This window comes from Ananas comosus, linkage group 4 (genome assembly GCF_001540865.1).
Source record: "Ananas comosus cultivar F153 linkage group 4, ASM154086v1, whole genome shotgun sequence".
Taxonomy (NCBI): domain Eukaryota; kingdom Viridiplantae; phylum Streptophyta; class Magnoliopsida; order Poales; family Bromeliaceae; genus Ananas; species Ananas comosus.
Window position 1 is genome coordinate 14,349,638 of NC_033624.1, and position 16,102 is coordinate 14,365,739.

Consider the following 16,102-nt stretch of genomic DNA (forward strand, 5'->3'; position numbering starts at 1 on the left):
TGTGTCAACAAAATGCCGGCACGATACAGATCCCGTGAACCCTCTATTCTTTAAATTAGCAAGTAATTTTCTCAATAAAATTCAAAAGACGTGATAAAAATATATAATAAATAGTTAGAATATTTTGTTGCTAAAGAAAATAAATATTTCATGCTATTATGTGTCGGCACAAAATAATTTTTTTGACCCGCACGCATCGGTACGGCTGGACACGCACCGTGTCGTACCGTTCTAGCAAGTTTTCGGCACGATTTCGTATCACGGCATTTAAATCCTTGGTAGGAATAAGACTAATTTTGTAATTATAAATTTTATAAGATAAATTGGGAAAAAAATTTAAGAGGGGCAAAATGCAAAAAAAAAAAACCAATTTATTGGTTCACTTTCTCAATACTAATGTAGGGGGTAACCTTACCTGAGGTGACTAGATGTTAAAGGAGGGATCCGGACACCGCCCTTGTAAAGAGCACTTCCTCTCGTTGCGAAATGCGAAGTGCGAACGCGCCAATTCCCTCTCCCTGTAAAGGCGAAAAGGTTTCTCCCTCTCTCTCTCTCCTCTCTCTCTCTCTCTCTCTCCATTTCTCAGCTTTATCTCTCCAACCCTTTTCACACCTCCTCCTCTTCGATCCCTCTCTCTCTCTCTAGAAAGGTGCAGATCCCGCCATTGTTGAAGCTTTTGAGGAACGCTACGCCACCATCAATGGCGTCTTCTCTCCGTTTCGTGTTCCTTCATCTCGTAGTCGTCGTCGTCTTCTCTGCGGCAAATGCTCAAATGCCTGGTGAGCGCTTCGAGTTTAAGTTCATTTGCAAGTACTTTTTCTATTTGAATTAAGCATGTCGCTGGTAGGTTAATGGAAGCCAGGGTTTTAGTGTACACTTGCTTGTTTTGTACGTTGTTGTAGAGTTTCTAGGGTTCTGGTTTGATCCTGCGCATCGGTTCTTGCTTGTAATTAACACACGACGCGAGCGATTATTTGATCAATTACTTTTCGCCTTCCTCTTGTTGGTAACTAATCATAAAAAAAATTGCAGGTAGTTATCATTAGAAGTTGCCTAATATTGTAACTTCTTTGTTGTTCAGATTTTTTTTTTTAAATTTGCTTTTCTGTTGTTTGGAATGTAGAACTGTACTAATTAGAATTTATCAATAAATTCTTTCTGTACTGCTTTTACGTGTGTGAAAATTAGGGTTTGGAATAAAATAAAATACAACTATGAGAACTAGATTTTGGGAATTGATATTTTCTTGTTGGTGATATTCCTATTATGTGCAACATGATCCTTTTAATTGGCGCGAATTTTATAATCGCGCATTTTGCTCAGATAGGAGTCCTTTGTTGATAGTCTATTTGTTTCATTCTATGGTAGGTTTCTTCACATTTAACATATGGATTTAGTTATCATCTAGGGACTTATATTGGTAGATGTATGGCATGTATGCATGTACGTACGTACGTGTGTATGTATCTATATCACGGATGTTGGACATGTGTCCAATGTGGATGCTATTTGGACGCGCGTTTAATGCTGATCCATAGCGCAAACAATTTATATATATTTATTTATTTATTTATTTTATTTTTTTATGCATATATAATGTAAGATGATAAATATTTTAGTTTTTTGATGAATGCATAAAAAAATTTTTGAAAATATAAATAAATTATGTATGGTGGAGAAATTTTTTCTTAAAATATATAAACTATCAATAAAAATTTTACTAACTTTCATTCGTATGAGAAATATAACAATATCTTATCAAAATTAATATTTTATATAAAATAAATGTATATTATTATATTAATAATATTATATTTTATTAGCGGTGTTCATGCCGTATTCGTATCCTAATTTTTTGAAAGTTGTCGAGTCATGTCGTATCCCGTATCCAGTGTCAGTATCCGTGACGCTTAGGTATGTATTAATGTATGCATATTGGTGTACACACATTATCAGTGCGATACTTGCTTTTATTTACGGTCAATGTACTGTTATGCAGGGTCAGTTAATGGCACATAGAGCTTATCATTTTTTGCCTCACAATGACAGGTTTTGTTAGTATAGACTGTGGAGGTACAGAGAAGTATGTGGATGATATTGGACTCGAATGGGCTCCGGACACTCAATTCATCTTCGGTGAAACTGCAAAAGTATCAATCCCAAATGAGAGCCGAAGACAGTACGCAACATTACGCTACTTCCCTGCCAACGAAAGAAAGTATTGTTATACATTCAACGTAACAACAAGAACTAGGTACCTTATAAGAGCTAGCTTCTTGTATGGGAACTTTGACAACAGTAGTGTTTTCCCGCAATTCGACCTCTATATAGGAGCATCGCATTGGTCAACAATTGTTATATATGATGAAAACAAAATAATAAGCAAGGAGATGATTATGCTGGCTTCTTCACCGACAATTAGTGTGTGTCTCTCTAATGCTACAACAGGGCAGCCGTTTATATCTACATTGGAGCTCCGACTGTTTAACGGTTCACTTTATTATACTGAATATGAGGCTGAGTTTTTCCTCAGTTTGTCTGCAAGAATAAATTTTGGAGCTCAGAGTACGGACTCTGTCAGGTATCCCTACAAGATATATTGATACCAGCAAAATTTTGATTCTAATATTTTCTTCAGATCTTACTATTTTCGTTTGGTATCACTGCTTGCTGTAAATCTGAAAATCTGCATGGCAAACTAGTCGATATATGAAATGCATTTTATTCAAACTACTCATCCAGATGCATCATTCACTCTGAAAAAAAAAAAGAAATCTCATGATAAAAATGTGTATTATCTTCTGCACTGCAGCCCCTTTTTTTCCTATGATTTTGTAATCATTTGGCAATTTATATGGGTTGCCTACATTTGCAGGGTATGAATGCAAATATACACTTTGAGGTGCTAGATATTCCTATGTATAAATTTTGAAAGTATGTTATATGATATTGCTGGCAGAATTATCAGCACTATGACTTGACAGCAACTGGAGAACTATGCTTTAATTAAGATATTTGGTAGTAATGGATTGATTATAAGTTGGCTAGATACCGTCCTTTATTTCCATAATATATGATACATTCTACACTGCTTTGTCTTCCTAAGTAACAACAGGTTACTGAATCTCTTTGATGAATTGGTTACTGATTCTTTATACACATAGGTGAAAGTGTACAAAATAGTTTATTTTTCTCCTTTTATTGTGATACTTCACCCTCTCCGACTTATTCTTTTCCACCCTTCAATTTGTTGTCTTTTATTATGGTTTTGGTGCTAAATCACCCTTCTCTTCTGTACACTGGTGCTAGTCATCCTTCTCTTCTATATACTGGTGCTAATCATACTTATCTTCTATATACTGCCGTTCTTTTAGGTACCCAGATGACCCTTTCGACAGAATATGGGAATCTGATTCTATAAGAAAGCCAAACTACTTGGTTGATGTTGATCCAGGAACTACAAATGTTTCAACAAATATGGCTATAGATGTTAATTTAAATGAAAGACCGCCACAGAAAGTGATGCAAACAGCAGTAGTGGGTCAAAATGGAACATTAACTTATCGGCTAAACTTGGAAGGATTTCCGGGATGTGGGTGGGCATTTTCATACTTTGCAGAAATAGAAGATCTTAATCCAACTGAAACAAGAAGATTTAAGCTATTTATTCCAGGAATGGCAGATGTTAGTAAACCGACAGTTGATGTGGAAGAAAATGCTCCAGGAAAATATCGGTTGTACGAACCGGGTTACTACAATATTTCACTTCCGTTTGTGTTTTCTTTTGCATTTGTGAAAACGAATGACTCTTCCAGAGGCCCCATTTTGAATGCTTTGGAGATATACAAGTATCTTCCGATAAATTTTGGCTCTCAAGATGGTAAGCTTGAATCTTGTTCCATTGCTTATAACTCTCAGAATAAGTATGGTTAAGGCAAAAATGTACATGAAGATCCTCAAGGCCTCAATCTATAGGTCATTTGGAAACAGTCCTCGAACTTCATTTTTTTGGATTTGAACACCCTAGCAATAGATTTCAGCAAATTCTTTAGAAATTAATGATATATATAAATGATAAATTATTTTTATGGAATATTTCTAGTTAAACTAAACATTCTGTGTTTTCTTTTGAAAAAACCACTAAGATCTAATGGAATGTAACACAATGTTCTACAATCGAGTTGCATGTTAGTTTGAGGGTTCAAAAACCGGAATATAAACTTAAGTTCGGGACTTGTTTCTATTAGCGTGTGTGAGAGATTTTTTTTAGTTCCTTTTATTTGATCTTTGTTAACTCTTTGACTGTGTTCCAGCGTCTGTTATGGCAAGCTTTGTATCGCACTATCCATTTGCTGATTTGGCACAAGAAGGTGGCGATCCTTGTCTGCCTGCTCCATGGTCTTGGGTTCAATGTAGCTCCGATCCACAACCAAAGATAGTATCAATGTACTAAAGTGGCGTTGGTACCTCTGGCTTAGTTTTCATTTTTAACCATTTGTTCAGTGGTGTTGACCCTGGGTTTTCTTGTATATGTGGATGTCAGCTGCTCTGGAATGCTTTATTTCTGTGTTTAATTATAGACAAATATTTGACCTGTACTTTGAGCTAACAAGTTCTGTTTTTAACCAGTATGTTGTCAGGTAAGAATTTGACGGGTAACATACCATTGGAACTAACCAGGCTATCAGGCTTAGTGGAGTTGTAAGATATAAATTAATTTCATGTTTTGCCCCCTACATGTTGCCCTTCAATTTACAAGTCTTATTTCTTCTTTTATTTTGTCCCCACATCCTTTTATACACACACTTATCGAATTACAAAGTGCTTCCTTCTTATTACCATCAGTCTGATTGTTGCAGATGGCTTAACAATAATAACCTCACCAGTTCAATTCCTAATTTTTCTGGATGCTTGAATCTGAGGATTATGTAAGAAGCTGACTAGTGCTGTTGTTGTATTTTCCAAGTACACATCTCTAAGTATTCTTAGAAAGGGCTTTTTTCTGTTTAAAATGCAGTCACCTTGAGAACAATCAACTGGCGGGTAGTTTGCCTTCTTCTTTGACGGACCTACCAAGTTTAACGGAATTGTAAGTTCTTTGTCGCAGTGTTATTACTTGATTACTCATAGCTCTCCTTACTCCTTTTCTGGATCATGTAATGTTTAGGAAGAGAATTTGATGACTTTGTGAAAATTGATAATTGCAGGTATGTCCAGAACAATATGCTCTCTGGAGTTGTGCCCAGGGGTCTTCTTGACAAGAAAATTGTTTTCAAGTGAGTATTGATTTCTGCAAATTGATAATCAGTGTTCATCAAGTATGAAGTCAAAAATTTTCTGAGAGATTGCATAATATCGGTCCCTCTAGATTTATTCCTGTATTTTTATAGTTATGGTTTTGCACTAAAGTTTGGACTCTACAATTTTGAATCAAAGAGCCAAGCTTTTGAATAAAGCTTCTTTTATTTTTGTTACAGTATTCTGTGGTTTTCTAATAGGTTACAGCATGCATTGAACATTATTTGCAGTAATACAAGCTTTTGAATAAAGCTTCTTTTATTTTTCTTACAGTATTCGGTGGTTTTCTAATAGGCTACAGCGTACGCTGAACATTTTTAGCAGTAATACAGGCACATTTGCTAACTGCAGTTTCTTGGACTTATTTGAGGGTAGAATGATGTATAAGATTCACACTGCAGCAATTAATAATGCAGGAATGAGGGTAACTAAAACAGGGGATGAAGTACGAGGCTGCAAGGGTAGTTTTTTTTAATGTAGCTTAATATTTATTCATGTGACAAATTTTTGCTTTCTCCGATTGTTATTACGTACGTTAAGTTTCTTTTCTTTTTTATATTCAAGTACAATGTAAGAAAAGACTAGGAAATTGAGCAAATCAAGTGGTCAAGGATTCAGGTCAAATATTTGGGAAATATTTGCTGTGGTGTAGTTAAGTTAGACCACTGAATCAGCTAATTGACACTAGTTGCAAATATGGTTAAAGGTCTCTTGTTTGATAACCTATGTTGCAATTAGCAGTTGGCGAATATCCAAATATTTCTTTGTTTACCTTGGTGCAACATGTTACCCTTCTTTCAGTTTAATGTCTTATCATTAGTTTTTATTTGCTACCACCTATTATTGTTCAGAACTTCAGATTGAGATTTCTTTTATTGATTTGCTTGTTTAGCTACACCGGTAACATGTATCTTCGAAAGGAAAGGAATGCAAGGACTGACATAGTAATAGTTTTATGTTCTGTGCTTGGAGCTGCGTTATTCGTTGGAGCCATTCTTTGTTACTATTTGTTAGCGCATAAAAAGATAAAGTTTTTCTCGGAAGAAGGTAACTGTATATAGCCTAGTAATATGCTTTCATTTTCTATATTCACCTTTTCAAAAGTGTAAAATATTTTCTTTTCTTTTTACAGATGATCTTACTAAAGTCCTACCTCCAACGAAGTTAATCTCTTCCTTCAGTGAACTTGGCACAGAAACCGCTCATAGGTATACATTATCTTACCTTGAAGAAGCCACCGGGAACTTCGCAAAAAGAATTGGCTCTGGAGGTTTTGGGATAGTATATTATGGAAAGACGAAAGATGGAAAGGAAATTGCAGTCAAAGTTCTTTTAAATGATTCTTACCAGGGAACCCGACAGTTTAAAAATGAGGTATCTTCATGTAAATTCTAGAGATTTGATTTTCTTTTTTGTTGTAAAATATGTTCTTTTTTTTGTGGCTATTCTATTCCTGCTTCAGAGTAATGTTAGCTGTAAGCATTATACTTCGCCAACAGGAAAAAGAAAAAAAAAAAAAGAGGGAAAAATAATGTTTTGTTTTAAGTTAGAAAATGCACTATAAAATTGAGGTCAACAATAACAGAATTACTATCTGTAGTCGTAACTTCTCTAAACCTTAAATTAGACTGCATTTCCAAGTCATTCTCTATTGCAAACAGTCAAAGGAACCTTCAATCTTCCTTTCCTGATGCAACTCGCTTAAATTCTTTAGACGTACTACTATAAAATATTTTGTTCTGCATTCACTATTATATTTATATTCACAAATGCAATACAATTATGCTTAACGTGGATTGTTTCAGTAATATTTCTGTTCTTTGGCATGTTACAAGTAAATGAAATTCATGACTCTTAACTTCTTTCAGGTGTCTCTGCTCTCAAGAATACATCATAGAAACTTGGTAGCATTTCTTGGTTACTGCCAGCAAGAAGGAAAGAACATCCTGGTTTATGAGTTCATGCATAACGGAACTCTCAAAGAGCATCTTCATGGTGAGTCCTGGTTTAGTCTACTCATAAGAAATTTGTTTTAGATTGAGAGGGATTTGCTTTTCACTATTTATTATGGAACCTGCAGCTCAAGAAAAGCATTTTGGTTGGATCAAACGCCTTGAGATTGCTGAAGATTCTGCAAGAGGTTTTTTTTTTTTTTTACCCTTCCCCTGAACATATAATTTTTTAACACATTATCTACCTCTGTGAAGTTAGGAGAAACATAACAATCAATGGTTTTGCAAACTGTGTTAGGCATCGAATACCTTCACACTGGCTGTACTCCAACAATCATTCACAGAGATCTTAAAACTAGCAACATTCTTCTTGACAAAAATATGAGAGCGAAGGTATCGGATTTTGGCCTGTCGAAGCCTGCAGTGGAAGATTCCCATGTCTCAAGCATGGTGAGAGGAACTCTGGGGTACTTGGATCCTGAGTAAGGACATTTCTTCCGAGATAGCATGCTACAACCTTTTGTTTAAGATAGTTAGGAATTATACTGTAGGGTCTTTTGCTCATATACCGCTGACTATTCAAAATTTTCAAATTTACCCTTCCATTTCCAAAATACCCTTTGCAACTCCAAATCCCATTAGTAAACCCTAGGATTTAGAGGATATTTGTAGGAATTTTTGGAAATCAATAAGAGGATTTTGGTCAACAAGGAGTATATTAGATATTTTTAAAGTTTTGAAGGGTATATTAGATATTATCCCTATAATTTACTACCAAATATTTAGCACCTTATTTAAGAGCCTTGTGGTTTCGATTTGAAGTATTAATTACCTATAGGCTATGAGTACTTTCCTCTATTTGGTTCATGTGTATGTCATAGTTTGTTGAGCATAACGACCAGTGTTGATTATTTTAATATTTTTTAATATATATTTTTTACGCTGCTCATTTTTGCTCTCAGTTTATAAGGCTTCAACATTTATAGGTACTACACTTCTCAGCAGTTGACAGAGAAGAGCGACGTTTACAGTTTTGGCATTATTCTCCTCGAGCTGATTTCAGGCAAAGAGCCAATATCTGGCACGAGTTTTGGAGAAAAATTCCGAAACATAGGCCCATGGGTCAGTTCGCTTTTCTCTCTTATTTTAAGATGGATGAAATTACACATTTTCTTTTTCAATCTTGTGACACCGTCTTTTCTGATTAACTTTTTACATAATCTGCTCTAGTTATAAAAAAGAATGATGATTTTCTTCGAACTCTATGCTCCTGAAGCCTAATTAACAGAAGCTTACTTTTCTCCTCAATTTCTTTTCCTTGCATCAATTCCTAACTCAGGCAAAGTTTTATTACGAGAGTGGAAACATCGAGGCAATTGTCGACCCTTTACTGCAAGGAACTTACAATGATATCCAATCCATCTGGAAAATAGCCGAAACAGCAGTTAGGTGTCTCAAACAAGACATAAGCCTCCGGCCATCGACGTCAGAAGTGCTCAAGGAAATCCAAGATGCTCTCGCATTGGAGCGGGCTCCCACCTGCGAGAAAACCGAAAAAAGCTTTGCCCCTGCACTCTCTATAGATGCGAAGTACGCGGACGACTCTATATTGGGGTCTCCCACTGGTTCCCTAGGGTATCCGGAGCTTCGATAGCCATCCACAGGTATGTTTAATGTGATTTCTGAAAATTTCTTTTTCCCGAGTCAGATATCACAAATAACATGCAGGGTGAGCAGTAAGAACTATTTATTCGTTTTCCAGTAGTTTTCATTGTTTTTTTTTTTTCAATCCTGTGTATAGAGTTCTAATTTTTGTATTTTTTATGAGTATTACTCTTTGAGTGGATTGAATGGGTCGAATGATAGTGTTTAGGAGTTACAGTGGCGATTCGTATTTTCCTCTGAAAGGATGTAATCTTGGATAGGAGTTTCTTATTTTGGTTGTCTTCTGCATCCGTCATCGGAAACTGCTGGAGAATGGGTCGTCCGAATTTTGACTTTACTGTTTTCATTTTCTATTTTCTTTGCCAATCCAATTTTCATTATTACAATTAGAGATCATGATCAAAATTGCGGCAGAAACTCTTGCCAAGTAGAATTTAGTTGCCAAAGCAAAAGCCAATATTTACAATGCTGCTTTCTCAATTTCTCATAATATTCTTAAGTTTGAATCCGATCGTAGTCATTAATAGGATTTCACCTACCTTACCATGCATACATACAATGATGTAATTAGGTGACAGATACAAGGAACCTTCTTAATGCATTCACAACCTTCTTTTACTGTTTCCAAACTAAGGATTTGCCCAATAACCATCAGATTAAAAAAAAAAAAAAAGGGACTATAACCACAAAAGCTACGCTCAGGCATAAAGACTCAATACCATAAGCGCCAGGTTGGGCACTTTGATAGCTGGAATGAAAAACATACGTCCACAACATTGTAAATTTAAAAGACTTCAACAATACCCAATAGGCTGTCACATTGCAAACCATCATGGATGCATATAATCGCAAAAAAGTGCAACATACAACCCATAACTGCTTATTGGAGAACAACATATCTCAAAACTTGCCCCACTGTTGTTCGTAGCGCCCGACCACACATTCGTTCCTTTACGCATCGGCGAATCTGGAAGAAGCACAAAAGTTAGTTTAGGCATTCCACTGTTTTTTAGTCAAAAAAATCCCCGCGAGAACTTTCATATGTACGCTATTAAAACGAGTTCTCGAGAGAGATCACAAGGGCAACATAGGCACTAAAATGCAGATTCTTGAGGGGTTATAAATGTAAAACAAAATAAAATTTAAACAAAAGGGGGGAAACAAAAAAGGACTTACCCAAGTTCAGAGAGCTTCAGGTGAGCCTCGGCATAGTCGGCAAAGAAAGCATCCTCGTCCTGCGAAAGCAAGGCATTAAATTCACCACATAAACTACATAGAGCGGTAGAATAATACGAGAGAAATTAATGGCGAGTGCATTTACATACCGCGGCATATTTCTCCACCAGAGGGCGGAAAACGGGATCGGTTAAGAGAGCCGTGTCAGATGGCAGCTGAAGAAGACCCTCTTTCTCTCCACTCAGAAGCTCTCTGAAATGAGGATTACATGCATGAGAAAGCCACTTTCCATGCGAATATTTTCCCTACCAGTTAATTTATGTAGTCGACTGCAGGATATAAGAGATAAGAGGAGAGAGAGTCGACGCACTTGAAGTATGAATTGTCAAAGATGAGAGGATTCGGCGTCCAAGCTCCCTCGAAACCGGAACGCTCCTTGTGGCACCTTCCCTGAATTCACAGAGAGACAATGAAAAAGACGATACAACATAATGAAAATGGAGGATCGAGCACAGTTTAGAAAGAAATAAAAAGAGCAGAAGATAAAGAGAATGAAAAATAGAGGGACAAGCCGACCAGCGTGTGTCCACCAGAGAGTGCAACAATGTCCTGATCACTCAGACCCATGTGACCGAAAACATCCCTGAGATGGTCAGAACCTACAAATAGCACAGAATATTAATAATTAGTCACCTGTAACATAGGCAAACTAAATCTTAGCGTGATCGAGATAAACCTATACCGATAACAGCACAAATTAAACTAATGTCAGTTAAGAAGCTATTACAGCCAGCTTCTCCAAAGAGCTCCAGTCAAAAAAGCACTTCAGATGAACTCTCATGATTTGCCTTTCTCTAAGGTTCGGATGCACCGAGAGATGGACTTAACAGTATCCTTCTTCCTGTCGATAAGTCTGCAAACTTATCTTCGTAGGACAATGACTAACATAAAGTGACGGCTACAAATTGTGTTCTTTTTTATGTTAAATGAAAAACCCATAAAAGTAGGGTTTGAAAACAATGCGACAAAAGAAAGACAAGATCAAATCAGATGCTTTTGATATCCAATATCCAATAATCTAAGAATGTACAACCACAAAAAAAGAGGCTAAACACACTTTGAATTAATCATAACACAATACATACCCTTGGTGGCATCAGGGAGGCGGCCCTCCTCCGGGGGCTCGGTCTTGTCCTGAAAATGCCAGTTCACAACAGATCATAATTATAACAAGTCGCGCTAAAACGAGGGAGGCATGGAATAAAATTGAGAATCCTGAATGAGCAACAATTATAGGAGACGACTAATTTCACTACTGCGACACATCAATCGATGTTACTGCAAAAAGTAACTATTTATGGCTAAACTAATTTCTGTAATAACGTTTTCATGAAGCCTTTTGTTTTCAATACACACAGAGAGTACTTTCATTTTTGCTTTAAATCTTGTTAGGAGATCTGATAATGTCTGCTAAAAATACTGTTTCAGTATTAACAAAGGCTATAACATGCAGTAAACAACATGAAAGAATATAGAATATGCCTCCACACTTCTCAAACACATACTAAACTATCACTTTTGGATCAATGTTACCAGTCATCAGCGCGACAAACCAACGCATTCTGAGAGCTTGAAAATATTAAAAGCACCATATAAAACGTGAAATATCTATCTATATATATAATACAAATATATTATATAGAATGAGGCTACTATACTATATTACTATCTATAGTACTGGAGCTCCTTTACTATAGTATCATTTTCGATCTTAGGGTATTCAAATTAACGATTCACATCGCTAAATATAATCTAAAGTATATAAAGTTCTTAGTAATAAAATTTTAATTTTTTAAATATCGTTTACTTAGTAAGTAAATCATGTCAAAATAAACGGTAAACAATTTTTAAAATTTGAGGATAGAACTTTTGAATTCAAGATCAAGAATGTTGACCTTAATATAAATAGTTTAAAATATTTTCTACCAAAATTTGAATAAACTTAAATTCTTTTACACCGTTAAACTACAAACTAACCATAATAATCATTAAAATTTGACAAGTTTGAAATAATTTGATCATAAAATAAATTATGTCGAAAAATATAAAACTTTATTTCTAAAAACTTCAAATACCCTAAACCAGTTTTAACGGTGTGGACCGTTGATTTGAACATCCTAAAATCAAAAACGAAACTATAGTACCGAAACTCCAATGCTATAAATATTATAGAAGCCTAGCTCTATATATAATAATATAAGATGGTATACTTAAGCCAGTAGTTTATNGAGAAATAGCTTAGTTTAGAGAGAGAAAAAGAGTTGAAGTTTAGAGAGAAAAAGATAAGTTTAGAGAGAGATATCATGTTAGAGTATAAAAAAAAATAATACCAACTAGCCGACGGGTGGAAAGAAAAAAAGAGATTAGATATATTATAATTACCCCAATCCATTAATATAAGAATACCCACCCTCCCTCAAAGGAATGAGATTAGTACTTTGGGATGTATCTCATTCGCAAGTAAATCTAGTATTACCAACTAGATTACTTAATGCGTTTAGCCAAACACCGTCATATTTTTTTATTCCAATTGGATTACTAGGAATCTAAAAAAAATAGCACGAACCAAACACACCCTTGGATCAATGTTACCGGTCATCAGCGCGACAAACCAATGCATTCTGAGAGCTTGAAAATATTAAAAGCACCATATAAAACGTGAAATATCTATCTATATAATACAAATATATTTATATAGAATGAGGCTACTATACTATATTACTATTTATAGTACCAGAGCTCCTTTACTATAGTCTCATTTTCGATCTTAGGGTATTCAAATTAGCGATTCACATCGTTAAATATAATCTAGAGTATATGAAGTTCTTCAAAATAAAATTTAAATTTTTTTGGGTATCATTTACTAAGTAAATCATGTCAAAATAAACGGTAAACAATTTTTAAAATTTGTGAATAGAACTTTTGAATTCAAGATCAAGGATGTTGACCTTAATATAAATAGTTTAAAATATTTTTTACCAAAATTTTGAATAAACTTAAATTCTTTTACACCGTTAAACTACAAACTAGCCATAATAATCATTAAAATTTGACAAGTTTGAAATGATTTGATCATAAAATAAATTACGTCGAAAAATATAAAATTTTATTTCTAAAAAAATCAAATACTCCAAACCAGTTTTAACGGTGTGGACCGTTGATTTGAACATCCTAAAATCAAAAGCAAAACTATAGTACCGAAACTCCAATGCTATAAATATTATAGAAGCCTAGCTCTATATATAATAATATAAGATGGTATACTTAAGCCAGTAGTTTATTTGCAGATTATTCTTCCAAATAAACCCAAGAGCCAAAACAAGACAAAAGAACAAAGTCATTTTGCATAGTGTCCAAAATTCATTACAAGTCACATGCCAAATGTGAAACCCAAAGTAACACATACACCCAAATGACTTATATTTGCATGATAACGCAATGTGGGGGCATAGCTTGTAGTTTCTTGGAGCAGCAAAGGAAAAAACGCATGCAAAACGACATCTGAGATGCATTATAAATCAAAGAAAAACAAAATGGGCCCATTAATTTTTTGTTTTTGTCGGCCACCAAACTATATTATCTTTAAACCGAGCGTCCAAATTTATTAATTAATCCAACCGGCCTCAAATACTTTATTATGCATCATTTCCACATGTATATAAGTGTTTTCCATTTTCATTAGTCTTAGACCCCGCGCAGTCCAAAAACAACAATAAGATCATTTAGTTCTCTTTTTAATTTTAAATAGTCATAACAAATTTATATTTATATACCACGCGAACATTTTTTAAGTTGAATACGACAATTCAATCACCGTATTTTAACGGAGTAATTGAATCACCATGTTCTTTTTTGTAACTTTTTCCGTCCCTAAGTAAAAAGAAAAGAAAAGATTAGAGTATGAATATAAATACGGTGATTTAATTACCGTGTTTAAACACGGAGATTCATTCACCATGTTCAACTTAAAAATACATACGTAGCGCTCGTGTAGCAAAAATAAGGATTACATGTGCAAATATAAATTTATTAGGATCATTTGTAAAAAATAAAAAAAATAAATAAAAGAAGAAGCTAAATACAAAAGAAACCCCTAAGATGGTGTTTGGTTCCATCAAATAAGATGGGGATTGAACAATTATCACTCTAAGAAATCAGCAGTTAATAAGGACAATATTTTGAGGTACCTATAGGCTATAGCACTATAAACAAAATAAAAAAAATATAAAGTAGTTTGTGTTATATAAATCAGAATGTATAAAATATATTAATATATAACATATATATTAATACATAAAATACATTAAACCGTAAAGCGTCCTAATATCCAAAAACCCTAACCCTAAGATAGGAGGTTAGAAGAACTCGATTTTAACACACAGTTCAAATTCGAATTTCAAATCCATCACATACTAGTTTTAAATTGTGGTATCTACCACTTATGCTACGGTGAATTGATTTCAAATAAAATTTAGAGCACTGGCCAAATAATGATTCTAAACAAACTAGATAATTTTTCCAAATATATATATATTAACACTAAAGGAGAAAAAGTTTATTCAAATTTACGATCGGGCCATATAATATTCCGACAAAGTCCATTTGTAAATTACTTTACTAACGCTTTTAATGCGACCACACCAAACCCTAATAAAACCCTAACCAGGAAAATTTCTAAAATAATATATAAAAAACAAATTATTTATTTATTGTTTGTACTACGATTCAACAATAGCCAATTTTTTAAAAAAAATAAATAAAAAATCATACCTCCCTTCCAGGGTGGAAAGGGATCTCCGGTCCTCCGGTGACTTCCACGGCGACAACTCCGGCGAGCTAAAATAATTTTAAAAAACAAAAAAAAAATTAATACAAAAACAAACAAATAGCAGAGTAAATTTTGGACAAAAAATTACAAATACACAAAATTAAAAAAAAATATTAAAAAAAATCTTACTAAGATCAAACACTAATTCCAACACGTATTAAGTTGAATATAAAAAAAAATTAACAAAATAAAAAAGAGATGAATATGAAAATGGCCTAGAGATTAGATCCCCATAGTTTGACCTGATAAAAATCGGCGTAGGAGAGGACGGGGAACTGCTCCTTGATCGGCTCCAGGAGCCTAACGGCGATGTCGAGTCCGTTATTGGCGCCGTGAGCCAGCTCAGCAGGGTGCCTTATCGTCCCGAACGGACCCCCCGTCTTCGTGTTAACGTCGTAAGTCCCCGCCGAGTGCCACCTGTCCCCCATCACCACCGTCCATTTCAAATCGAGAAGAAAAGGGAAAAGAAGGGGGGAGGGGAACCCTAGATCGGACGGTGGAGCTTACGCGAGGCGGAGGATCAGAGGGGCGCAGTTCTTCTCGGCGATGAAGCCGCGGAGCTTCCTCTTGCACTTCTCCACCGCCTTCTGGTACTCCTCGCTCACGGACGGGTAGGATCTCCCCATCGTCGGAAATGGACGGCTCTGTTTCGATCGGAGGGGAGATGCGCGCCGTACACGGGAGGAAGACGAAGATGGAGACGACGAGGAGGCCACGTTCCCTCTCTCCCCCCCGTTTTTATATTCGAGTAGTACCCCGTGGGAACATTCTAGGAGTTCGATATCCACCGTCCGATGGAGCGCAACGTGCGGCTGAGATTGAGGGAGGATTATAAGGCAACATGCCTTTCTATGACGATATTGCCCTCCGCCCATATCGCAGGGTAAGGGGAGGAGGCGCGTGGTTTGACGAGGGTAGTACGGGCATTTCGTATCTCCCCGCGATTGGTGGACGGGTGGGGCCCAGGTGTTGGAGCCCCAGGAGGGCAATACCCTGGTGTGAACGCGGCTTCCGAACAGAAAGATTCCATCGGGTGCATGGAGGAAATGGGTGTCGCTGGAGGACACGTGGAAGAAGGCTATTGGTGGACCAGCGTGGTTATGGACCGCGATCCGGATATTTC

At 35.7% G+C, this 16,102-nt stretch overlaps 2 protein-coding genes across 2 annotated transcripts; one reads left to right on the plus strand and one right to left on the minus strand.

The window, feature by feature from the left end:
- On the plus strand, nucleotides 476-9,323 carry LOC109708834 (probable LRR receptor-like serine/threonine-protein kinase At1g67720). Its single transcript, XM_020230693.1, has 16 exons — nucleotides 476-534; nucleotides 646-779; nucleotides 2,050-2,581; nucleotides 3,375-3,880; nucleotides 4,314-4,446; nucleotides 4,630-4,701; nucleotides 4,860-4,928; nucleotides 5,018-5,089; nucleotides 5,208-5,276; nucleotides 6,191-6,345; nucleotides 6,431-6,672; nucleotides 7,167-7,293; nucleotides 7,379-7,438; nucleotides 7,549-7,732; nucleotides 8,237-8,372; nucleotides 8,590-9,323. Exons 2-16 carry the CDS (start codon nucleotides 701-703, stop codon nucleotides 8,902-8,904), a joined length of 2,751 nt encoding a protein of 916 aa, XP_020086282.1. The 5' UTR covers nucleotides 476-534; nucleotides 646-700; the 3' UTR covers nucleotides 8,905-9,323.
- LOC109708835 (L-ascorbate peroxidase, cytosolic-like) lies at nucleotides 9,594-15,705 on the minus strand. Its single transcript, XM_020230694.1, has 9 exons — nucleotides 15,487-15,705; nucleotides 15,222-15,396; nucleotides 14,922-14,987; nucleotides 11,237-11,285; nucleotides 10,668-10,750; nucleotides 10,462-10,541; nucleotides 10,241-10,343; nucleotides 10,092-10,150; nucleotides 9,594-9,882 (listed from the first exon to the last, which is right to left on the minus strand). The coding sequence occupies exons 1-9, from the start codon at nucleotides 15,603-15,605 to the stop codon at nucleotides 9,867-9,869; spliced, it is 750 nt and encodes a 249-aa protein (XP_020086283.1). The 5' UTR covers nucleotides 15,606-15,705; the 3' UTR covers nucleotides 9,594-9,866.

Excerpts from the sequence above, each read along its gene's own strand:
- LOC109708834 (XM_020230693.1), top strand. The coding sequence starts at position 701 with ATGGCGTCTTCTCTCCGTTTCGTGTTCCTTCATCTCGTAGTCGTCGTC. Across the intron at positions 2,582-3,374 it reads CAGAGTACGGACTCTGTCAG|GTACCCAGATGACCCTTTCG; the intron begins GTATCCCTACAA and ends CCGTTCTTTTAG. Across the intron at positions 7,439-7,548 it reads TGCTGAAGATTCTGCAAGAG|GCATCGAATACCTTCACACT; the intron begins GTTTTTTTTTTT and ends AAACTGTGTTAG.
- LOC109708835 (XM_020230694.1), bottom strand. The coding sequence starts at position 15,605 with ATGGGGAGATCCTACCCGTCCGTGAGCGAGGAGTACCAGAAGGCGGTG. Across the intron at positions 14,988-15,221 it reads CCTACGCCGATTTTTATCAG|CTCGCCGGAGTTGTCGCCGT; the intron begins GTCAAACTATGG and ends AAATTATTTTAG. Across the intron at positions 10,751-11,236 it reads CCTCCCTGATGCCACCAAGG|GTTCTGACCATCTCAGGGAT; the intron begins GTATGTATTGTG and ends TGCTATTTGTAG.